A 26,698-nucleotide genomic window follows, 5' to 3' on the forward strand; every position below is an offset into this window, starting at 1 on the left:
ATTATCATTAAATAACGAATAATTAAGGTGTGAATGGTATGATAAATATTGTTAAAAATTATGTTAATATACATGTATGTAAAGTGGTGTATAAAAAGAGAGTTTAAGAGGGAGGAGGTATTTTTATTATTTCACTTACTTTATCTAAAGATAAGTTATCGTAGAATTACTATTCCACCTTCAGGGAGAGAGAACACATTCTCGAATTGACAATTAGTCCTGAAATAAGTTATCTCAGTCTTTGTAATCAAACAACAGATTAAAGGCCACTTAAAATTATCTCAGGAGTAATTCATTTTAGCCGTCGTACCAAACGACCCCTTAAATCAAGGATATATGTGACTTTTTTCCATATTTAATTTACTTTGAATAAAATTGAGAGATTAAATAAAGTTAGATTATTGTGATATTCAAAGTGCTAAAGTAAATTTTTGACCGTCAAGTTTCCAAGGGTGATTTGATGTATTTTCTCATTAAATAATATTAAAGGTAGTTTTTGTAAACAAATATTTTTTGTAGATAGAATTATGTAGTGCATGTTATAACTACTTCTTGCATTAATAATGCCAACATAACTAATCCTTACGTTATTAATCTCATCATTACTAATAGAATCTGTTCAGTACTATTTCTTATACACTCAAACAAACATGTAATTTTATTCCCCCTCTACTTTCCCATCTTGTTTACATTGCTTTGCCCTCTTGCTCCTTCAGCATCTTCAACTTTCTGTAACCCTTATCAGTACCAAATAACCTAAATAAAAAAGAGAGATATAGGTCTTAGCGGCCTAGCGACATATCGATCCAAGAGCGGTCACTCGAACACATTTCATCAAAAAATTATACAGTGTATACAGAAAGTAATAGTACGTATACAGCATTGCTAGAATACAAGGAATTAGTGATGGACAAAATTTCATAGCTAAACAGCAAATTGCATGCTAATCCTATTAAGCTATGATTAGTTATCGAGCTTTTTAGCTACAGATTAATTAGGGATTATCGACAATTTCCGTCACTAATTCTATATTTTCTAGTAGTGTAGGTAAAAAAAACTTCTGAAAGAGATATATATACTAAAATTTTGAACTCCCACAGTCAATATTAGTTGGGAAGCAGAACAACAACAAAAACAACAGCAACGATCAAGAATTGCTAAGAGAAATTCTGCAAAAGACCAAGTTGTCTTGAGGATAAGCAGGGAGATGTATAAGTTTTGGAACTAGGGGCGGAGCTAGAGTATTAGTCACAGGATCAGCCGAACCTAGTAGCTTTGAATATGTACAGAGTTATCTGTTTACTAGAGTACTAGTGTAAAAGGCAATGTATGGAAGCCTTACCAGTCCATGTAAACGAAAGTCGATGAGTAGTTTCCAGACTTTGTGTAGAGCAGTCGATGATGGTAATCATGAAAATCAGACCTGGGAACAAAACACTAGCAACTATAAGAACATCATTCACGACGTGTAAAACAGATGAATACGTAAAGCTATGTACAGACCCTCCATATAATGGCAAGAAGTTTGACGGGCTCCAGGGGAAATGGTATCCAGAATGTGCCTCGACTGTCTCGAGGATTCTAAGAGAGATCCATAGATATAATGTTATCAAATGTGGCCCGGTGATTGCAGGACCAATGACCGTAGCAAATCCAAGGAAGAGAATTTCAGCAGGGTGAGCATACTCAGATGTCAAACCAAATGGTGTCGCGTACCTAGTGTAACAAAAGCAGAAAGTTGTGAATTTCATGGGGAGAAAAAGTGAAACTCGAAGAATTTAAGTAGTTCACATACTCATGATGGACACTGTGGACGTGCTTGTAGAGCCATTTCGTATGTAAAACTCTGTGTCCCCAGTAAAATACGAAATCCTCCAAGATGAAATAGAATAAAACTTGGGTTGAAACCACTTTCCTGCAGAAAAAAGAAGTATTTGCAATTTACTCTGATCAATAAGCAGAAAAGATACTTGCGAAATTATACAACTACTACGCCTCAATTCCAAGCTAGTTGGAGTCGATTGCATGAATCCTCATTTATCAATTAATTGGTATCACCAATACAGGTATGTTCTTTTCCGTTGTTTGTTTCATATGTTTCTCAATGTTTGCATGAAATCTAAAGGGATGATAGGTCTTTCAAGACAACTTCATTCCGTATGATTTTAGATCTACCTTCTCCTGTTCAACCACCATGATTTTGCCCATCTATATACCAGTGATCTGATCTCGATGTCCCTGTAGGACATGAGTCAGAGAAAACTTATTCTCTATGTGAGGCTACGTGCACCTTCTATCGAATATGTTGGACCATAGAGGTTCACAACATTCACTTCTGCATAACGTTGTCAATCTAACAACTGTACATATAATCTTGTTGTACTACTTCTCCCATTCAGTTAGCCTATTTTGATAACCATAGCCTAAACATGCAATGCATCAGGCTAACAAAATGGTTATTGATTCTAAAAAGAGAACCGTAAAGAAGTAGAAAGCAAAACAAAAGAAACGAAGATTGCAAGATCAGTAAAAGGTATGCAATCACACAAGTAAAGCTTAGTATACAGAGAAGCAGAAAATACCAGGATGGCAATGGAAGAGTAGATCGCATCCCCATGAATTTAAAGAGCGGATACGTAACTATCAGGATTGGAAGATTAACACAAAAATGAAATATCAGCAGACGAGTAATACATTTCTGCTGAGCTTCCGGGGTGTTGGTCTTTTTCTGCAACACAAATAGGTCGACAGTGCAACAAAATGAAAATTCATGTGAATAATGATAGGAATGAACTACGTACTCGTGCACGAGTACTAGTACTAGTCTTGAGTCGAATATCGTTGATGTTTGGGATCATTTTGAACAAGAAACATCATTCCATTACCTGAATTTTGTACTTGCCAAACCACCCTGCCTTTTCGAAAAGGATGAAAGGGATTCCAGACAAGAAGAAAGCGCTCTCATGAACAATGAAACCTCCAAGAGAAGTCAATTGGAAATCACTAAAATTTGCAAGAAGAAACTGAAAAAAGCAAAACAAAAGGCCATTACAACAAGTAACTAGAACCTCATTACTCTCTAAATAACAAGAAATGCACTATAGGATGTGTTTTTTGTCATGCAAGTCTCAAACATATCCAATACTTTACCGTATTGGCTATGTCAGTGGTGGAGTCAGAAATTTCATAAAAGGTATTTAAAATTAGCACAACAAAAGCTCCATTCATAAGTAGAACTAGTGAAATTCAAACACACAAGCACTATCTCTTTCCAAGGAGGTGAAACCCATTAGGTTACATTAGCTTATTATATTAACGGTGTTCAAAACATGTTATTTAATATTTTATGTATTATTTTACTTGTATATACGATATTTTATTCCGACGAAGGATATCCAACCTGACCACTATGTGGTTACGCCCCTGACCTATGCCTCCACAGATTAATCGAGGTTCACACAAATTGGTGCTAACACCACCAATACATACAAGAAAAAGCAACTACCGGTTTGGTAAACCGAAATATGTTTTTAGGAAAAAGATATATTTTCTCAAGATTCATAATAATGTCAAAAAAGGAAAATCACTTGTGTCCAAAATCATATTTAAACAATCATATACCACAAAATAACTTGATTTTCTAAAAATATATTTTCTGAATACTAAATGAAGAAAAAAAATACACACTAGGAGAGAGACATCTATACATTACTACACTATAGCTAGCTCAAATTTTATTAGTATGCTTAAAAATTCATTTATGATAGATAAATAATTTATCAAGAACTCAATGTGTTACGTTTTTTAAAATTTAAAACTCATAAATTTTTCTCAATGGAAAATAAAAATTCTTGAAATTTGAAAGTAATTCTACATTGATTATATCATCACTTCACACCCTACACCTAGCTCTACCCACCCTATTTCTCATAGTATTTTTCTTTGTACAAAACACAGGTTTCGAGCTTCACACAAATTAGGATAAACACCACCAATACCGTTAAATTAGGTCCTGAATCTAACTTATATTTCAAAAATTAGGTGAAAGAGAGGACGATTGTTAAGTCTTATAACTAAAAATCCGTCCCATTTTATTCGACGTGTGACTCTTCAACGCACGATTTTCATAAAGGAACGTCAAAAGTTAAAGAAGAAAGGGGCTTTGAACACACAAGATAGAATTTTTGCAACCTCTTTAATCACTACACCGGACCTTTTACTTGTATCAAAGTGTATCATTGCTTATATATATTTATTAAATCAAAATATAACTTCTATTTACAATATAATTTTCTAACGAAGAGGTAGTGTTTGACACCCATTTGACCAAGGTGGATCCGTCCGTCTTCAACAAATGCATGCAAGAAGAAAAAAGTACTCGAAAAAGCTGCCCAAAAATGAATTCGGAAAAAAGATGAGAACTTTTTACTCTTTTTTTTCACTTTTTATTGTCATAAAAAATGTAAATTTAACTTCTGAATAACACCCAAAATCCTTCTTCCACTTCCATTTCCAAATTTAGATTATATTTCAGATTATTTTTTTAAAAAAAATCTGAATATCCATTACAAAAAGTATGATTAAACATAACTCTAAATTCCTAATAAAGCAAATTTTTCAAACGTCCACTTATTTTTCCAAAATTATTTTACAGATAAGAAAAAAATTCAATAAATATATAAAAAAAAAATCAAATATTATTTTAATAAGATCAACTTTTGTACTAAAAATTCAGAATAATCCCGTGTGTGAAAAAATAACAGTCCGTGACAACAGCGAAATGAGGATGAAAAATATTTTCCGATAACCTTCCGGCGAAAAACTGATAGCCGATAGAGAAATCGAACACTCATCAACAAACAATCAACTAAGCTGCTAAAATTTCTGGCTTTTTGCACATAAACACACTGTTCCACAATGTACGAACCATAACAATCACATTTTGAAACAGAGATAGAGAATATACTGTGGTTAGAAATAAGAAATTTTCAGAATAAAATGCAAAAAAAAAATTAACAGATAGAAAAATGAGTAGAGAGAGAAGAGAATAGTACCGCCCAAGCAGATTCGATCATGGAAGCCATGGCTGAAACTGTGAGGGAACCATCGATTTAGTCGTATATATAAGGGTAAAATAGGAAATAATTAATATATAGTGTTTTTAGTGGTAGGTGTCTAAAAACTCATCATCAATATTAATTTATTATTACTAATTATTGATTTTATATTTAAGACTAAAAAAATGAAAATATATAATATTTCATTAAATTATATCTGATTATAAGGATATAACTTTTTTTTTTTTAACAGACTAAAAAATATATTAAAAATTTACTAAATAAATATATGGATAGTAATTAAGTCTCTAGATGTATTAACCTTTTTTGTTGTATTATTTAATTATAATATCAAACTTGACATTAAGTAATACATAGTAATAAAATTGTTTTTTTATTAATAGAGTCATGTGTATGTAGTATATTCCTACCTAAAGATTTGAGTTAATAGGATTTTATATTTAAAAAAAATTTGATGTTTCTATACACTAATTATATAAAATTAATTCTTCTAACTGTATCACAATTATTAAAAGTCAATTTGATAAGATAGATCTGCTTCAAAATTTATCGATTTTAGTGCTGCTTCCTTCATGCAGCAAAGCATAATTAAGCAGTAATTACTAATTAGGGACGAATCTACTTTTTGACTTACCAATTTACGTGATTTTTATTAAATATATAAAAATATTTAATTATAAATTATTATTATTATTATTGTTTTGAGATCTTCCTAAAATTTAATTTATAAAAAATTTAAATCGAAATGATATTGTCATACTGATATTAGATATAAATATAAATATGCTATGCATGTAACACGTCATTATTTTTTTTAATCAGTTCAAATTTTTATAATAATAATGATTTTTATTTATATTATTTCATAAGACTAATTTTAGATAACAAATTTTTTTTAAAAAAATAAAAACTTTATATATAATTAAATCACATAAACAAGATATATTATACTAACTTTTGGATCTCCTGAACTTTAATTATTTAATTTGACCGGCTACCAGACAAAAAATGCAACAAATTCGAAGCTACTAAAATTTTATATGAAAAGGTTTAATATAATTTTTCTATTACTTAAAATTTTACTGATTTAAATATAAATATTTCAAAAAAAATATTTATCTGATAAATCAATAATTTTTAAAAACTAAAATGGACATTTTAAAATTGATACTAAATATAAAAATGTATTATATCTTTCTTTAAGCTGACGCCTGACGGAAACTAATAAAATATGTAAATTAAAATAGAAAGAAATACCTTTTTTAAATTAAAAATTCAAAATAATAATATATTTAATAAATTTTATAAATATGTTTAATAGAAAATATTAATAAATAATTTTTCTATTTAAAAGGCAAACTCAAATATTATTAAAAATAATCAATTTATTAATGTTTTTTTTACATAAAAGAGGATGAATGATATGAAAAGAACGAAATAACTAAAAAATTATGTTTTAGGAAAAATATTTTAAAGATCAGAAAAAAAAATACTAGAGTTGAAATCGTAAAGACTTCATCGTATAAAAAAAAGTATATAAATTGTAATATTATAATTAATTAATAGCAATCTAACTTATGATTTATAAATATTAATTTGTAAGTATTTTATATTTTATTAACTACACAAAAATTTAAAATACTTTACGAGCTAATTTTACTAACATGAATAATTTAGCCAACCATCCTCTTAATTGCAAATCTATCTTATCCTCTCCGATTCATATTATATAATGTTTATAGGTTAAAAATATATTATCATTCACATATAATTAATAAATTTAGATGTAAATTGAAATGAAAAAAAAATTATATTTATTTATTTATAAAAATTAACTTGTTATGCACATGATACTAGTGAGGTGCAGAAACATACACGTGAATACACAATTTTTAATGCACCTATATATGCTAATATTAAACTATATCTGTGGTGAAGAAATTTCGTAGAAAAATATCATGGTGACTTTTTCCTAGTTTTGTCTTTTTCACTTATATAAACCCTCTTAGTTTAATTCAGAAATATAAATATATAATTTTCAGAATTGAATTTACTATAAAGTTTGATATATAGAGTTTAGAGTATGCATAAAAATGTTGATAGATTAGGAGTTAAGTGAAAATATTATGTTATATACTTAAATGAAGTAAATATAACAAAGTATTTTTGGTTGTCATGTCAAAATTATATATATATATATATATATTTTAATTTGATTGTTCTATTTTATAGAATTTAAGAAAGGGAAATATCTATTTATTGTGGCTATTTTTGATTTTATTCTATTTCTTTTTCTTTTTACAATTATTATTTATAAAAAAATCATGAATAATATAATTTAAAAAATTAATGTAATTATATTGGTAAATTGACATTTTGAATTATGTCCCCACAAATAAACAATTGATTAATCTTTTTACAAAATCTACTTGGTAAATTGACATTTTGGATCCTCATGCTCCAACATTGAAAGAAAAAGGGGTGGGGGTAAAGAAGTAAATTAAAAATGATAAATTGTATTCATGATAATTATATAATAATTGTAATAATTAAGAATAAAAAATTTATAATGTTATTAGGATTAAGAAGAAATTATTGTGTCTTATTGGCGTAGAGAAGTCAATACTAAGTTATAAAAGGAAATGATATTATAAAATTACATTAAAATAACAAAATGGAAGATAAAAAAACTCCAAAAACAATCTTCCTTTGTTTTTTCATTGGGTTAATTTTAATAATATATAAAATTAAAATTATTTTTTTAATTGTGTATCAAGAATCACAGAAATATTTTGTTTCTATCAATTTGTTTTCAAATGTATCATAAAAAATAAAAATCCTTTCCCATTGTTTCGAGTTTTAAAAATGTGAAGGGTGTTAATTTAAATATTTTACTTCTTCATAATAGTATTCATTTTTATTATATTTTTTTTAAAATAATTTTTTAATTCCACCGCTATTTTTTATTTTTATTTTTGTCAAAAAAATTCAATTAGAGGGTTCAGCATGCCTAGAGAAACACGTTTTTTTTTTGGTTTGTAAATAACAGCACCTCACATGTCATTTTCAACAAAAATATTATAATGTCTCGATTTTGTTTGTCTTTTCCCAACCATTTGTGGCTTAAAATATTACTGTTCCGTCTATTTTTAATTATTATAATTTTTTTAGAGTTAAATTAAAATTTTGATTAATGTAATATGATGTATTTTTATTATATTAATATGTTAAAAGTTATAATTTATAATGTTTTTTATATAATTTTTAAATATTTAATTTTTAATTTAAAATATTAAATTAATATACTTTAATTTATTGTTAGTTAAATTAACTTTGAAACAAGAAGATAGCATAACAACCATGAGAATGAACGTAAGGTTCTTTTGCATAATAAAAGTGGAGAGAGAGTATTATATTTATTTTAAGTTATTGGCTTAATATAAATGTATGAACAGGAACAAATTTGGAACTTAAATTAAGATTTTTAAAATTCAATTTATTATAATATTTAAATTAAAATGTTTAATATTAAATTTAATATAATATTGAAATAATGGAATTAAAACTATGATATTTATTCAACAAGCGATGGTACAGTTCATTGTAATTTTGTAAAGTTGAATTTAAGGAAAATAAAATATTGAGAAAAGTTGTAATATACTCCTCAATTTTATCATATATATTTGATATATCTATTATTTTATAAGTGGTTATATTTACTAATAGAAAAGTGTATAAAATGTGTATTATATGAGAATATTTTTGAGGATTAATATAAAAATTCGTAGAAAATTTATTTTTCTGTAAATTTTTATATTAATTCCCAGAAAATTATCATGTACTTCACACTTTTCTTGTAGCCCTATTATACATAAAGACTTGCATATATCATTTTCCTATGATGAAAGCGTAAAATTAGTTTTAAGATAATTTTTATTTTAAAAAATAATTCATGTAAAGGTATATTTCATCCTTCTCATACGTTAATTTTATTTTTTTTTTACTTTTTTAATTCAACAATTAATTTAAATTTATTATTTTGATAGTTCAAGTCCTAAAAAAATTACAGATATAAAAACAAAATTAAATATAGCTAAAAAAATAATATATATATATATATATATATATATATTATTGAATTCACATTTTAAAAAAAAAAACTTATTATACATAAACATCAAAATCATTACATCTTATTAAATTATCTATCATATTTTTTGAATTCATATAAAAAAAATTAATTCATTACATATAAAGTATAATGTATATGTGTATGATTCATTGTAATATATTTGATGTAATGATTTATTGTTAAATAAATTCAAGAATTCAATAATTCAATATGAAAAATTTCTTGAAACCACATCTGAAAATGGTTTTTTATTTAAAAAGTGTCACAAAATCAACAATGACATATTAAATACATAAAATATAATGTGAGTACAAAAAAGGACATTTCACACGCATTCAAAAAAAATGCAGTCATAGCAATACAAAAAGTTTGGATACAATAAGAAAAAATAGAGATAGTTTTAACTAGATTTAAATTATAACAAAAAATAAAACACGATAGAATTATAAATTGTTTTGGATGTATTTGTACTTTTAACAAAAATATTAAATTATTATTTACTTGGATCATATATTTATATAGAAGTCTTCTAAAAATATATTATCTTATAAAATTGAATTTTTTTTTTCATTACCCCAAGTTAAAATAAAAAAAAAATATCATCCTAGAACGATTATTATTAAATCAGATTTTACTATAATACTCCCTCCATTCCATTTTATATGTCAACTTTCGTATTACAAGAGTCAAACAAGTCTATTTTTTCCATAAGTTTTTCATAGATCTTTTAAACATTTTTAATTATCAATTATTGTGACTCATAGTAATTTTTACATAGTTACAAATATATAAATTTCATTTAAAAAAATTAAAGATTTAATACGTAAAATTTCAATTAAACTTAAATTGTTTGACTCTTAAAATATAAAAGGTATCATATAAATTTGGGACGGAGGGAATAGTAATTTGAATGGTCCCTGAATAACTTAGGAGCACACGTACAGACGTACTCCATCCGTTCAGAATTGTTTGTCATATTGCGTTTATCGAAAGTCAATTGACTAATTTTCAAAAGTAAATTGAATTACATTAATTTGATATTTTAAATAAAAAGTTAGATATTCTAAAACTATATAAAAAGTACTATAAATTACAATTTTTAACATATTAATATGATAAAAGAAATACATCTTAAAATCTTAATCAAATTTTTTATAATTTAACTTTAAAAATAGAAATTATAACAAATAATATCGGAATGAGATAATAAGTCAATGGTAGCAGTATCCAAATGCAATAAATGAGTGTGTCTTTAGTGGGGACTATAGACTCAAGATTTTGTGGTGGAATTCAATGAAGTATGCATGTGCTTCAGTTCACGATAAACAGTTTGGACATAAACTAACACTCTTTTATGTGTGGAAAAAGTATTACACGTATAGATAGATATGGTGTACTGATAAAATTATTTTTTTTCGTGATTAGAAATTTTCGATTTATATTTTATATATGGAAAAGATTATGTTAGGAGCGCTAAGCTATCCTCAAATAAGCATTGGAATCCGCTGTTAAAATTTTGTTCAAACTTATTGGTTATATTTTTAAATTTTTTAAAAAGAAAAATCAAGAGTATGGAAAAGGAAAATAGGGATGAAATTATAATGTGTAGAATCAGACCTTTGCCAATAAGGTGAGAGTTTTGGAAGCCAACCAATTGAGCTGATGAGATTTTCTAGTTATTATCGATTTAATTGCTAAGATTTGATATAAAATAATATCATTGAAAATCAGTGATAAACAATTGATGACAAATTAAATGATATAAATATAATTATTTAATTTACTATCGAATAATCCATAATAGACACAAGCCATTAATAACACTATAACAGATAACCTAATAATAGTAAAAATAAAAAATGTTATTGAAACTGCTAAAATAATTTCAAAAAAATGACATAGATTAGTACACTAGATAAATATTATATAGTATTAGATTGTTTTAGAGTTGTAATTTGATTTGGTTGATCTTCCCATGTGCATGGGCTCAGATTTCTTGATCTTTTGAACGTTGCCTTTTATTCTCTATCGCTCTCGACCGGTCATATAGCTTGAAAGAATCTACAGGCTCCTTCGTGAAGTGATTCACGGGTGAAAATCACTCTGAAATAGCATCAATTTATATTAGAATTATTTTTTAAAAAAAAATAACATATTAAGTAATTATCATGGTTCAAATTAATTTATTTAAGAAATTTATTATCTAGTACATGTGGAAAAATTGTTGAAGCATCCCCTTTATTTTTTTTAATTTTATATTTAAATTATAAGGTGTTTATCGAATCCCTTAAATTAGATCTTATGCGAAATATTTTATTATATATTCAATTTGAGAGTTTTAAAGTATGAATTAGTGTAGGAGACAGAAATGTCTATGTATATACACACATATTCTTTTCTTTCCCACTCAATATTTCATACTTATATTTAGAGTTCGAATAATTTAAATTTGTGACAAATAATTCTACCTGAAAAATTAAATACTCTTTACGCAAAATAACTTCATTCCTACTTGAATAAAATATCTCTCTCTCTCTCTCTCTCTATATATATATATATATAGATATATATATATTACATTACATCTTGTTTGATACAAGCATGTGATATCTATTACTTTATTTTTTTAGCAGTAAACAATAAAAATTTTGATTAATATTTTATGGTATATACTCATATTGATATGTAAAAAAATTTATAATTTATAATATTTTTTTTATTTAAATTTTTTAATTTAAAATATCAAATTAATATAATCTAATTTAACTTTAAAAAATAATAAATTTAACTTTCGAAAAATATAATATAACAACTAAAAAAAACCAATGAAATAACATTCATTAAAGTTATAGCAGTGTATTTTATTTTACCTGCTCCTTATTGTAAAAGCAATTTATTTTTTTACATTTGTTCATAAAAAAAATAATTTATTACTAGTTCTTTTCAACAGTTTATATATCAAATTTAAGAAAAAAGGTAATGGATCGTTATAGAGGCCCCTTTAATTTCAGCCCCCTATTTATTTATTTTTACATATGTATACATTATACTCTTTTGTTTTAATGTATATAATGATGTTTTAATTTTATGAGTCAAATGAGTTACCTTTTACTATAATATTTTATATTATTAACTATTGTGACTTCAATACTTATTATATAGTTTCAAACATATAAATTTTATTTTTAAAAATTTATATTTAAGCATACAATCAAAGTTCAAAAGTTCTTATCCCCAAAAGTGAAAAATAACATATAATTCGATATACAGAGAGTATTTAAATTTGGGCAACTTTCACATATAGCAAATAAAAAATTCATATTTGTATGCTATAGCAAAGTTTGCATAATTGCGCTCAATAGCAAACATTGAAACTGTATAATTCGCTATACATATACATTTGAAGCAAATTGTATAAAACAGAGTGCATAAAACAAGAAAGAGAAAGACACTTGGGCAGAGAACTGTATAAAAATGATATGTATAAAACGAATTGTATTATTATAAGTGTATAGAATAATTATATACAATTTGAATTTGTATAAAATGAGAAAGAGAGAAAGACAAAAGAGACTTGACAAGGAATATACAATTGAATCGAATTGTATAAAATGAGAAAGAGAGAAATTAGATACAATTTGAAAATTGTATAAAATGAGAAAGAGAGAAAGGCAAAAGAAATTGCGCAGGGGAGTATTTATTGTATAATTATAAGTGTATAGGACGAAAATATATGTACTTGCAAGTGTATATACAATTTTCTCACGCTTTATACAAACAAAAACACAATTTATACACTTCACTTCTGTTTGTATAAGTGAGAAAGGCGGGGGTGGCGAGCAAGATTTGGGAGAGTGGCGAGCGAGATCTGGAAGAGGGGAGAGAGGAGAACAAAAATATATGTATTTATACAATTTTCTCTACTTTATCAATTATAAACAATTTTTATACACTTCTGTTTGTATAAAAAGTGAGGAAGCGAACGAGAGATTAGAGGAGAGTAGCGAGCGAGATATTTGGGAGAGAGGCGCCTGACAATTTTTTTGCAAACGTTAGCTATGGAGCACAATTAAATCAAACCCTAGCTACTCCATTTATTTTAGGTTATTAGTTTGCTATTATATAAGATTTTGTCTATATAATTTTTTTTCATACTATAGGTAAACTTCTTTGATTGTTAGATTTAAAATCTTGAAATAAAATAGGTACCTTCTACATTATATAAATATGACCCTAATGCTACAAAATTATTTGGCTAAAAAATTATTTGGTCCAATATATTCCTATTTGTTGAAATGATTTCCCTACTTAATAATTGACACTAGATCTTGCCTTGTGTTATAATTGAAGATATATTTGATACCACATGCCTATTTTAATCAAAGTTGTATTTAAAATTCTGATTCCACGTTCGTTACAGTTAAACTTTTTTAGTTTATTTTTAAAAAAAAGATAGTTTATTAAGGATTTTCTTCCCTTCTTCTACCTTGTTGTCCGATAATATATAGCTTGTAACGACCTGTTTAGTCATTTTGAGCAGCAGATTTTATTTCTGGAAAAATAGGCTGAGGCAACGGATCCCACGACGGACCGTCATGGGCACGACGGACCGTCGCAGGGTCTCGTTTCAAAACACTTAGAAAATCTGAAATTGGGTACTGAAAATCGACTCTCTGAACTTCGTGACGGAATGGCAGGACGGACCGTCACAGGCGTGACGGACCGTCACAGAGCCTTCAGTGAAAACCCATTCTCTGAACCTTACGACGACTTGCAGGACGGACCGTCGTAGGCACGACGGGCCGTCGCAGGCTACGCAATCCCAGGCTGTGTCGGATTTCTGTTAATTTATTTAAGGGGCATTTTGGACTATTTCCTACTTTAATTATAAAGTGGTGGGTTAATGTTAATAAGTCTAATTACTTGGGGGTTAAAAGAGGTAACCTTAAGTTAACTAGTGGGTTATCTTTTATACTTAATTATATGTTAATTAGGGTAAAAGAAAGAGGGTTGGAATAAGAAAAATAAGAAAGAACAAAGAGAGACAGAAAAAGAAAGAAAACGAGTAGAGAGAGAGAGAAACGAAGGGAATATCAAGGATTTTGAGAAGATAGCTTGTTGATCGCAATTCTTCGGTGGAGGTAGGTTATGGTTATTTCATGCTATTCGTAGTAAACTCTTAATAGCGAATGATATGTGTTAGTAGTATTGTGAACCTTCTATATGCTTAATTGTATGCTTGCATGAATGATGTGATTATGTAATTATGAATAAATAAGCATGATGAAGCTATTTAATCCCAAATCTTGAAAAGAAACCATAATCTACTTTGTTAATGATGATGCCTTGGTATAAAAGAAGGCTTGATGAATGAAAGTAGTGAGATTAGGGGATCGGGTGCCACGTTCCGGTACCAGGATAGTATATGAGGATCGGAGTATCACGTTCCGACACCAGGATAATATATGGATCGGGTGCCACGTTCCGGTACCAGGATAGAATATGGATCGGGTGTCACGTTCCAACACCAGGATAGAATATGGATCGGGTGCCACGTTCCGGTACCAGGGTAGAATATGGATCGGGTGTCACGTTCCGACACCAGGATAGAATATGGATCGGGTGCCACGTTCCGGTACCAGGATAATATATGAGGATCGGAGTGTCACGTTCCGACACCAGGATAGTATATTGAGGAGCGGAGTGTCACGTACCGACACGAGGGGAATAAAGATAATGAATTTTGAAAGATGTTAATATGTTCAATCTAATGAACCTAATTCCCAAATGAGTATGATGAGGAGGCGTGAGTCCTCATTGATGTGCTTGGTGTTGCAACCAAGGGTTATGGTAACTGTAAATGCTGCATGCTAAGGATATTAGTTGATTTTATGATATTGCTTAACATATACTGTTTTCTATTTTGAGTTGGCCGATGATATCTACTCAGTACCCGTGTTTTGTACTGACCCCTACTTTTATGTTTTCTTCTTTGTTATTTGTGGAGTGCAGCAAACGTGCCGTCGTCTTCAACTCAACAGTAATTCAAGCCAGTCTTTACTACACCGGAAATTCAGGGTGAGCTAATGTTTCTAGCTTGGACTGGATCTTTTTCTTCAAGTCTTGATGCCTTGAACTTCCGGCATGGACTAGCTTTTACTTGTTTTAGCTTTTAGAATACTCTTAGTTTAGTAATTGATCATAGATGTTCTTGTGATGATGACTTCCAGATTTTGGGAAATAATAATAGTTATTGATTTTATTAATGAGTTTAAGTCTTCCGCATTATTTACTGTTGATATTATATTGAAATGTTAGAGTTTAGATTGGTTGGTTCGCTCACATAGGAGGGTAAGTGTGGGTGCCAGTCACGGTCCGGATTTGGGTCGTGACATAGCTCAATGATTATAAAATGATATAAGTGAGCAGCTAATGGCAATTACATAAATCAACAGATATGTTTTAGAAACTCACCTCTCGAACTTACGAAAATCGTATCATCTAAAATTGTGAATTCGTCACTGCAAACAACTCGTGTCTCCTCTATTCGCCTCCATCACCATCCATATCATGTATATGAGCAATGGCGATGATCGCAACGCCGGCTGCTCCCATATCGTTGCTCCCATGATTGTTAGCTACCTTATGGTTTACATGATCAGTATGACCATAACCAACCATGTTGTTAAAGCCTTTACTTTTTTGAGTTGGTTTTGAATATTGTGGAACTCTTTCTTTTGGTGTTGACTTGTGCCTTTCTTTCTTAGTTTTGTTGTTCTTCCAATTAATCATGCAAAAACAACAATTCTTGATCCCCATATTAAAGACATGCACAATAAGGAATTTGCTTAATGATGAAGTGAAAAGGACAAAGGAAATTTCTTCTTCTTTTTGATTTAGTATACAATGTTGGATTAGTGAGAAATGGAGCCTAATTGACATTATGGCAAGAACATGGCTAATAAACATGTCTATAACTACTCATCTAGGCTGGCTTTCTCTATTAAAAAGTTGTGTGGTCCAAACCTATTTGTGTATGAATATTGGTACACGACGAACAAATCTTAGAGGTAATAAATATATACATTAACAAAAAGTGATTTAACTTTTATTGGTATTAGTTAATTGTTACTGAATTCGGTGTTGCTATAGGCTTTAGAGACATTTACAAAAAATGTTAAAATGCCACTGAATATATATTTTTAACAATAAGTATTCTATTGTTGTTAATTAATTTATTATAAAGATCTTTTTTTTTTTTGTAATAGTACCAAACCCTAGTATTCACACATTGAGTGGCCATATTAAAACGTCCAATGATTTTTCGGCCTATCATATTATTTTCTTACATATTAAGCTTCTTCAATTGAAGTTAATGCTATTACCTTTCTCCTACTTCGATAGGAAGCAGTGACTTTGTTTTCGCTTTTGGGTTAGACAAAAATGATATAGTCTCTTTAAATAATCGATGTATTGAATCGATGTTTTTTTAAGTTTTATATATTAAAAAACTTTTTAAAATATTTTCACGATCTAAGTCAATTATAAAACTAATTGCATTAGAATGGAGATTAATTTGTGGACCTAATAAATTAATGATTAACATATTATTACTAGGTTGAATTGCATTGATTATGTAGAAGATACTTGCATTTAGTTGCTTTCCTCTGTCTCATTTTATGCGACACTTTTTCGTTTTTTCGAGAGTCAAACAGTTTAACTTTGACCAAACATTTGCGTGCAAAATCTTCAATTTTTTTGAAATGAAATTTATATATTTGTAAACTATGTAAAGAGTACTATAAGTCACAATAATTGATAATTCAAAATATTAAAATGATTTATTGAAAACTTATAGTCAAATATAGACTTGTTTGAATCTCGAAATATAAAAAATGCCACATAAAATAGGACGAAGAAAATATATATTTTAAATTCAAAAAAAAAAATCAATTGGTCCTAAAAGTTAATTATCATTACAATTTTGGTCATAGACATTACTGATTATGCCATATTTGAGTAACTTGCTCGTATTTAATATCGTAACTTTGCAACACTAATGCTAGTTCCTCTAACTAACTAACAAGAATAATGTCCTTTTTAATAACTTGCTCGTATGTAGTGGGTTTTTTACTTCCAAGAATGCAAACAATACATAAATCTCTCTCATTTGAAAAGTTATAAATGATTGGATTTGAGATCGGCGAAACAAATTAGAGCGACAAAGTGTTGAATCTCAGTGAATTATAGCAGCAAGATCACTCTCTCACTTACAATATCCATCGACGCTTCCATTGCAGCGACTTAGCCAAAGACATTGTGGGTCGACAAACGAACAGCAAGCGCATGCGTCACTTCTAGCTCAAATTCTGACTCAAAAGGGTATGAACATTGCAATTACTACGATCAGAATATTAGTTTATTTATACTCCCTCCGTTTAAAAAAGAATGTCCCTATTTTCTTTTTAGACTGTTTCAAAAAGCATGACCCTTTCCTTCTTTGATAACATTTTAACTTTAACTTTTCGCGTGATATGTTTAAGACTCCAAGATTAAAGGACATTTTGGTACATTTGACATAACTTTAATTAAAGGACATTTTAGTACATTTGACATAACTTTAATTTAGAACCATTAGATTAAAAAGTTCGACTACAAGATTAAAAGATATTTTGATACATTTGACATAACTTTAATTAAAGGACATTTTGGTACATTTGACATAACTTTAATTTAGAACTACAAAATTAAAAAGTATTCTTTTTTTTCTAAAACTCCGTTTCAAGTAAAACTAAATCATTATTTTTAAAATGAAGGGAATATAACTATATCAATTCTCACTATTTATATTGTCCATCGAAGTCTTAAAACAATTTCAAAGTACATAAACAAGTACAGGTGTAGATAAAACGCACGATTACCTCAATTAAAACAAATATATTCTCTAGAGTTCATAAATTTTTTATTTTTTTTACGTTTATGAATAATGAGCTACAACAATATTTCCTCATCTTTTAAATTGCATGTTTTAACTTGAGATTACATACATAGCATTTGGTTTGTGATAATTATTTTTAGCAGAAATTAAATCTTAAATTTAATAAGATCTTTATACATACCCGAAGTGTAAACAAATTCACTAATTTATTTTAAATATTGAAAAAAGACTCAAAAATTGAATTACTATCTCAAATAGTATTTGATTGAATCTTTTAGCCTTTTTATATAATCAAAATAAGTTAATTATTCAATTAGCCGACAAAATTGATTTTTTAAGTAGTTAATAGTTGAAGAAATAAAATTATTAATTCCAACTGAGTTTAAAGAACTTCCATTTAAAAAATAAATAAATAACATCCTTACCTTTTTAGTGTCCTTACTTTGACAATTTTATAAATCTAAAACTTTAATTTAAGACTATTAGATTTAAACGGATGGTCAATAGAACCGTCAATATAGGCTAGACCTGTTGGACCTGTCTGGCCTAACCTAGGATTTAATAGGACTGAGCTATGATTATTAAAGCTCATTTGAGAAAAGGGCTTTTGAGCCCAACCTTATTAAACCTCCTGATTTGTGGGTCTTGAAAAATATCAATAAGGTCGACCCGTGGATCAATAAAAATTAATTTAAAAATATAATATAATATTAAAATTTAAAATCAAAGAGGTCCAAACTCAAAACAATTAGATCAATAGATATTTATACTTTTACTTGAAAAAAAACTTAATAAATATTATTTTGTAAAATCATATAAACAATTGAGAAAGCTTTGATAATTTTTCAACTTCTGAAATAATTATGTTAATAAAACAACATACAACAAAAAAAAAATTCAAACAAAACTTATAACTTTATATCATAATTTCATATCACATTGTTAAAGAAGCCTAAATCTTTGGAATTATGATAATTCTAACACCCAAAACCTTTCAATAATGATTTGTTCATAATCTAATTCACTTGAGAGTTTAGAGAAGCTACTAGAGGAACTAATTGAAATTAGTACATAAATTCTATAATTCCGTTTTTAACGTACTTGGAACAACATTTCTTTTTTATTTCAATTCAGGTAACACAATTAAAATTTCAGGAGTTCAATCAAATTTTTCGTTGACCGAATATTTTTTAAAAAAATTAAGCTGTTTATTATTGTGATTTATAGTGTTTTTACGTAACTCTTAAATATAAAAAAATTTATTTAAAAAACTCAATACTTTTATATTCAATTCCATGGTCAAAGTTTAGAAGTTTTAATGTTGAAACTATGTAACACAAATTAGGGCATAATGAGTTATATATTTTATAAAAATAACACAAATAAGAAGCACCAGTGGTCTAGTGGTAGAATAGTAACCTGCCACGGTACAGACCCGGGTTCGATTCCCGGCTGGTGCAATTGAAGTTTGCGGGGATAGCTCAGTTGGGAGAGCGTCAGACTGAAGATCTGAAGGTCACGTGTTCGATCCACGTTCACCGCATTCATTTTTTTTATTCAAGTAAAGATAAAAATCATGTTAGCGCTCTATAATTATAATTTTGTTATATCTATACCTGCTATGTGTTACTTTGAGTTTAGCCAACTATCCTATTTATTCAGCCATGTTAGAAACAACTCAAAACTCTTTTTTTTAAAAGTAAATTTAGTAATAGTAAAGATAAAAATCATGTTAGTGCTTTATAATTACACTTTGTTATATCTATATGTTCTATGTGTTAGGCTTGAGTGGAGCGAGATTGAGAGAAAGCAGAGAGGCGAAAGAGTGGAGAGATGTGAATTTTATATGCATATCAGTTTAATAATTATATATATGTAACTACTATGTTTATCTATCAATGAACAATGATTCTCTTTGTATGTCTATATAAAATCTGAATTCGCATATATTTGAATTATGTTAAAATATTTGGATAGTGGATACATTGACATTAAATGCCTGTTTGGATTGATTGGTTTTTAAATATTAACTTATGGTTTTTGGCTTATTTTTGTAATTTTAGTTTTAAAATAACTGTGTATAAGCACTTTTTAACTTTAATCAAACACTTCAAAACTGCTTAAAAACACATAAAATAAGTTGATCCAAACGGACACTAACTCAGTTACTGCTTAAATGATTATCTATTTTTGTCCCACTTTTAAAGGGAGAAAATAATTGTGTATAACGTTTGTGATTATTGTCTGGCTCGGATACCACACCTGTATATAAATATTAACGATTGTCTTGACTATATATGAATAATAACAGTGGTTGGCTCAGGTGCCATGTAGGTACACTAATAATTTGTGTGTATGTTTCATGAGAAAATCAAATTTAAATGTTGGTTCTATGAGTGATTTGAATTTACTACTTCATAATGTTATTATTGCATATTAGTCTATACAAGTGGCCATAATTTGTGTCTAAATGTAGAGATGATTTTTAAATAGATCGAAATTGCTTGTTAAATGCTATAGATGATGTCTTAGGAATTTTTGAGTGGTCTGGGTTACTTGGAAGATGAGCTGGACTCAGATATGAATTTGGATTTGATCATGTGAAACATATTTCATATTGATAAAAGAAAAAAAATTGATGATGGTGAGTATGGAAAAAAATCACAAATATGTCTTCCATAATTTCAATTATAATTACTTTCCTATTTAATATTTATTTCTTATATTAAATGTATAAAAAAAATATTTATTTGCACATAATTAACTCATAGTCTAACTATATTTATATAACATGAAAAAAAATATATCTATTTTTTAAAATATATATGAATATTTGTCATATTCTGAAGCTTTTTCTTTAAAGAGCAAAGAGCATTTATCTAAATGTAAGAGTAGGTGTCTGCACGGCCTGATGGATTGAGCCGTGACAATCTAAATCCTAAATAAGGCAATTCTCTTATAATTTAGTTAAATATCCTTATTTAGATAATATTGTTTAAATATGGTGCTCCTGATTTAGAACAAGAAACAAAATTAAATAAAATGGAACATCCAGAAAAGAGAACTATTTAACTATGCTAAAATTCCGAAGTAAATTGTTATATCTGTATATTAATTTAAGCATTAAAATCTGGATGAGTCAAATCAAATGAATAAAATAAAATCAAAACAACCAGATATAGATTATAATAATTTTGGTAAAACTCTAACTGAAATTAAAAAATACTAAGTAAGGTAATGCACTTTTAAATACATTTTCTCCCTAATGATCTAATTAGCAACATAAATAATTGCCTAAAATGAAAGGCTAAAACAATCTCCCGTTTTATCTCATGCAATGTTTATTTTCAGCTTCAATAATATCACTCATCCATTTAAATATATGTTCACGATTTAAAAAAAAATCGATTCAAATTAATATATCAAATCAAACTGATCAAATAAATCCATTTTATTTAGGTTTGATGTCATTTTGTTTTAAATTTTCAAAAAATTGATAGTATTTAATTTGAGTTTGATTTTATTAAAAAAATGAAAAAATAATCGAAGCGTTAAGTTATATATTTTATACATGCATAATATATTATTTTTATAAATAATTTTCAATATCTTACATATATGTTTTCATCCAAATTTATTTATGTAAGCAAAGCCAAAAACATCCGAGATCGAAATATTTATCTTATTGGTTTCATATATATGAGTATTTATAACAATTTTTTGTGAGATTAGGAATGTCATTGTTTCTACCTTCTAGGTCAAAATGGTGAATTTTGAAATTTTATTCACAATAAATTTAGTGATTGAAAGTATTGTTTGTTAGCTATCTTAACTATTTTTTGTTTTGAATGATTTTTTTTATTTTTGTATATTTTATAACCGAATCGAAATCGATAACAACCAAAATGATAAATGTATGCGTATATGTAAATATTTGATTTAGCTTTGTTTTGATAATTTTTTTAGCAATTAAATTAATTTAATTTTAATCAATAATTAATCCAAATCGATCCGTGAACAATCCTACACCCATCTATGCAATTATCTTTTTATATTATTTTATGTATGTAAAATCTAAATAGATATTAGATTTCTGAGTATTAATAATAAAATTAAATTGTCTTATTCTTCTATTCTATTTCATCATATAGAACATTATTGACTTAACACTTTTCACTTTTATTTTTCTCTAAACTAATATTATTTTATTTAGGTAAATTTTGCTACATGGATGTTATTTTTTCCCTGAATATCATGATTTTAAGTAAAAAATAAATAAATATAAAGATTAATATTGTAGCCCAAAATAGGTATTTTAAAAAATTAATTGACATGTATAATGTTTTTCACCCTATATAAATACATTCTTTTGCCAAAAGCCTTTTCAATTCATATTTAAAAAAACACATTTTGAATGTATGGTAAAAACTCTTGCAAAATGAATCCACCGGGAGAAAAACCTTATAGGAAACAAAGAGTCATGTTATATATTCAAAATATATTGTAAACGGTATAAGGGATCATTGTTAAAAAAATAAAAAAAACTAAATTGCGATCAAACTACATAAAATATAATGGGAGAAATTAATTGATTTAAGGGTGTGTAAAAATTGAATTGGTGAATAAATCAAATCGAAAATAATGTTATTAATTTATTGTTATTGAGTTATTTGATCGACAATTATTTGATGGATTTGTAAATAATGATTATTGGGTTGTGATTAGTTCAATATTATTTTTTAATATTCGTTATTGGTTAAAGTACTATTTTAAGTTTTAGTTATGCATAAATTTCAAATAAAAAATATTAATATAATCACAATATTAGACTATAATTATAGTCTATAAGGACCCTACGCGATTGATATTACTTAACTTTGCTCTCTATATTTACCCTTTTCGATTTTAGTATTGTTTTAGTCGTAAGATTCACTACATCAAAACCTAAAGAAACAAAGAACGACGAAGGTTAGGATTTGCAACAACGACGACAAGTATTAGGCAACGACTAGAGTTGTGAATTATGAGTATTTATCATACTATTACTACAGTAAGCAGAACTTTTGCACTTATGAGTGATTTCATTTCTCTCTTTTTTATTTCGCATCAAATTGTTGGACTTGTTGGACAAGTCAATTTTTTTAAAAAACATGTTCTTATTGATTAAACCAAAAGTTAATATTTTCACTGTTTAAAAAATAATGTTCTTATTTCTTTTTTAGTTTGTTTTAAAAAGAATGATCTTTTTTTTTAGCAACACTCTAACTTTAACTTTCCACGTGACATGTTTAAAACCACAAAATTAAAAGATATTTTAGTACATTTGACATAACTTTAATTTAAAACCACAAGATTCAAAAATCTTCTTTCTTTTCTTAAACTCCGTTCCAAGTCAAACTAGGTCAATCTTTTTGAAACAGAGGAAGTAACAAATATCTTTTTAATTTAATTATTGATTTAACATATTTAAAAATAAAAAAATTAAATTAATAATACTTAAACCAAACCAAACCGAATCAATCGATACAAACCTCCTAATCTATCACTTTAAGCATTAAAATCCGGATGAGTCAAATCAAATGAATAAAATAAAATCGAAACAACCAGATATAGATCATAATAATCCTAGTAAAGCTCTAACTGAAATTAAAAATACCAACTAAGGTAATACACTTTTAAATACGATATCTCCCTAATTGCATAGATAGAAAAGCTAAAACAATCTCCTCCTTTTATCTCCTGCAAGGTCTATTTTCCGCTTGAATATATCACTCACCTATTTAGGGGTGTTTTATTGTTTGAATAAAAATCGATTCAAATTGGTAAATCGAACAAAATATATTTAAATTTGAATTTAATTTTTAAAAACCAATAGTATTTAATTTGGGATTGGTTTGTTAAGAAAATCAAAGAAATAACCGAATTGAATGGATAGATTATATACGTATGTTTTATTATTATGCATGCAAAATATTTTATTTTTATAACTAATTTTGAAAATCTTAAGATTAATATTTTCATCAAAATTTTATTTACGAAACCAAAGTCACAAACGTCTAAGATAAGAACATTTTGATTTCAGATATATATATATGAGTGTCTATGATATTTTTCGATGGATTAGGACTGTCATAGTCGCTTTCTTCTAGGCAGGTAAAAATGATAAATTTTGAAACTTTAGTAACAGTAAATTTAGTGATAAAAAGCTCTATAAATGCGTTGTTTTGCACAAAGCCTTTTCAATTCATTCAAAAATTCCTCCCCTCCCCCAAAACAATGGCCAATGTATTAAGCAAGAAATTCCTTCTTTCTTTCCTCCTCATTTGCTTGGTGTTGTCCCCACCACAAGCTAGGGCGGTGATAACATGTGACACAGTATTCAACGACTTGAAACCGTGCCTTAATTACGTGTTAGTTGGTGGAAATGTGCCCGCTGAATGTTGCAACGGACTTAAATCTCTTATTGTTAAGGCAATTACCACCGCAGATCGCCAGAGCATATGCTCGTGCCTGAAGAGTCTCGCCACGACCGCGACGGATGAACAAGTTGATCGTGCCGCTAGTCTCCCCGGAAAATGTGGTGTCAAAGTTCCTTTCAAGATTAGCCGTGATGTTGATTGCACAAAGGTGAAATGAAAAAAAAAAAAAAAAGGTTGATCTATTATGATTAAAAATAAAATAAAATAGTAAATTATATATATGACGTATCACTTATATAAATAATTATAAAGTAATTATTTTGTTTGTCTATGGGTTTATCTGTAAATTAACGTTTATTTGAGGGGATCACCTCAAATTAATTATACAATATAAAAGAAAGAAAAGGAAAATTATTACCTTATATTAATTCTAAGGACGCTTTGTTGAAAACAATTAATTTTATTGTTGGATCAAGGATACATTAAATCAGTAATTTCTAAAATTAATTAAGTTTTTAAATTTGGGATAAGTCATTTGACCACGAACTTGCCTCTCTCCCTCAAAATTATGGATAATTTTGTGCCAAAAAAATATTATGTATATAAAAATCTATAACGAAAGAAATATATTTGAATCCAATATGTAACGATCAATATATCTAAAATTATTTTAAAAAATATATTGGTATTTTAAAAAAGAATGAAACTAACTTTAATAAGAGACCAGGGTAAAAAAAATACCATTTTTACTTTTGTTTATTAGTTACATGCATATAGAAAAAAAAAGTACTTTTTAATGAATAATTATTAATTTTGGTGATATTTTTTATTTATTATCATTTTTAGCTATATTATATTAAATCTGCAATATATTTTAAAAGTGCATTATATATGTAAAATAATTGTATTTTAAATATATTATGTTTGTTTGAAAAAAAATTAACACATTATATTATAAGTGTATTAATATGTGACAAATGTATTATCTATCAATAATAAATTGTTCTTTATAATACACATTAAAATTGTATTAAAATATCAAGTTAGAAAAAAATATAATTACTATAAATGATAAATATTTTTTTAATATCATATATTTACGTAAGTTTCCCCTGAATTGGTACTCCTACTGTCACCAAACTTTAACACATTTGTCCATATTTGGATACACTTTCCAAATCAACTAACATTATTAATTGAACAGAAAATGATTTAAAATGTAAGTATAGAAAATGGTATAAAATTATTATTCATTCATTTATTAGCTTCAAAATATTTTTTCATTTATTTATTGACTAAAAAATATTTTTCTCACCCACTTTTGAATTTAAAATTGACCACTTATTTAAGGATTTTGAATTTAAATTGTTTAAATATTTTTTAAAAATACTTGGCACTCAAGTATTAATTATAATTTAATTTATTAACGAAAAGGGCCTAAAATACCCCAAAGTATTGGAAATGGCACAAAACCACCCTCCATACACCTATTGGCTCTAAAAATACCTTTCTCATTCACCTTTGGTTTCAAAATTAACTACTTATTTAACGGTTTTAAATTTAAATTGTTTAAATATTTTTTAAATATACTTGGCGCTCAACTGAAAGTTATAATTTAATTATTAATATCATTTATAAACCGACCCACTATTCATCATTACTAATTAAAACCCACCGAATAATTAATTAATTCTAATATCAAAATCGCCCTAAATACTACTTAAACACGACGAAATTACTGATTCCTGAAAATGACATTCAAAATTATTTGAGTTCGAATTGAAGCCCCAATTAAATTTAGGTTGAACCACTTATTTAGGAGGACACTTTCAATATGATTTTCTTTCAAGCTTGAATTCAAAATTTATGATTTAAGTAGTACTTCCCGAATTAATTCATGTATTTTTTAAACATATAATTTTATAAATATTTATGATTTGTTTAAATATTAAAACTTTAATATATTATTTTTAAAAGAAGTTATTTATTAAGTAACATCGCATAATTGAGACAAAGGAATAATTAAGATAAACATAATCGAATTTTTAAGTTTATCGGTAATTTTTATTTAGACACTTGAATTATAATATGTTTTAATTGAGGACTTTAATGTATGATAATGTATTCTATA

At 27.2% G+C, this 26,698-nt stretch overlaps 2 protein-coding genes and 2 non-coding genes across 5 annotated transcripts; 3 read left to right on the top strand and 1 right to left on the bottom strand.

The window, feature by feature from the left end:
- Positions 1-443: 443 nt before the first annotated feature.
- SMO4 (4-methylsterol oxidase) lies at positions 444-5,096 on the bottom strand. 2 transcript variants are annotated; one of them, XM_019214495.3, is made up of 7 exons: positions 4,809-5,059; positions 2,886-3,023; positions 2,583-2,728; positions 1,796-1,915; positions 1,504-1,716; positions 1,343-1,423; positions 444-756 (listed from the first exon to the last, which is right to left on the bottom strand). In XM_019214495.3, the coding sequence occupies exons 1-7, from the start codon at positions 4,851-4,853 to the stop codon at positions 687-689; spliced, it is 813 nt and encodes a 270-aa protein (XP_019070040.1). In that variant the 5' UTR covers positions 4,854-5,059; the 3' UTR covers positions 444-686. The 2 variants fall into 2 exon arrangements, with proteins under 2 accessions (XP_019070040.1, NP_001353020.1); NM_001366091.1 differs by having other exon boundaries at positions 510-756; positions 5,055-5,096.
- Positions 5,097-19,537: 14,441 nt separating this feature from the next.
- On the top strand, positions 19,538-19,608 carry TRNAG-GCC (transfer RNA glycine (anticodon GCC)). Its single transcript has one exon. It is a non-coding gene; the product is annotated as a tRNA-Gly (tRNA).
- A 10-nt stretch (positions 19,609-19,618) lies between these two features.
- TRNAF-GAA (transfer RNA phenylalanine (anticodon GAA)) lies at positions 19,619-19,691 on the top strand. The gene has a single exon. It is a non-coding gene; the product is annotated as a tRNA-Phe (tRNA).
- Positions 19,692-24,424: 4,733 nt separating this feature from the next.
- On the top strand, positions 24,425-24,784 carry LOC101256678 (non-specific lipid-transfer protein 1-like). Its single transcript, XM_004240566.3, has one exon. It carries the CDS (start codon positions 24,425-24,427, stop codon positions 24,782-24,784), a length of 360 nt encoding a protein of 119 aa, XP_004240614.3.
- Positions 24,785-26,698: the final 1,914 nt, after the last annotated feature.

The sequence above is a fragment of the Solanum lycopersicum genome, chromosome 6, assembly GCF_036512215.1.
Source record: "Solanum lycopersicum chromosome 6, SLM_r2.1".
Lineage (NCBI taxonomy): Eukaryota > Viridiplantae > Streptophyta > Magnoliopsida > Solanales > Solanaceae > Solanum > Solanum lycopersicum.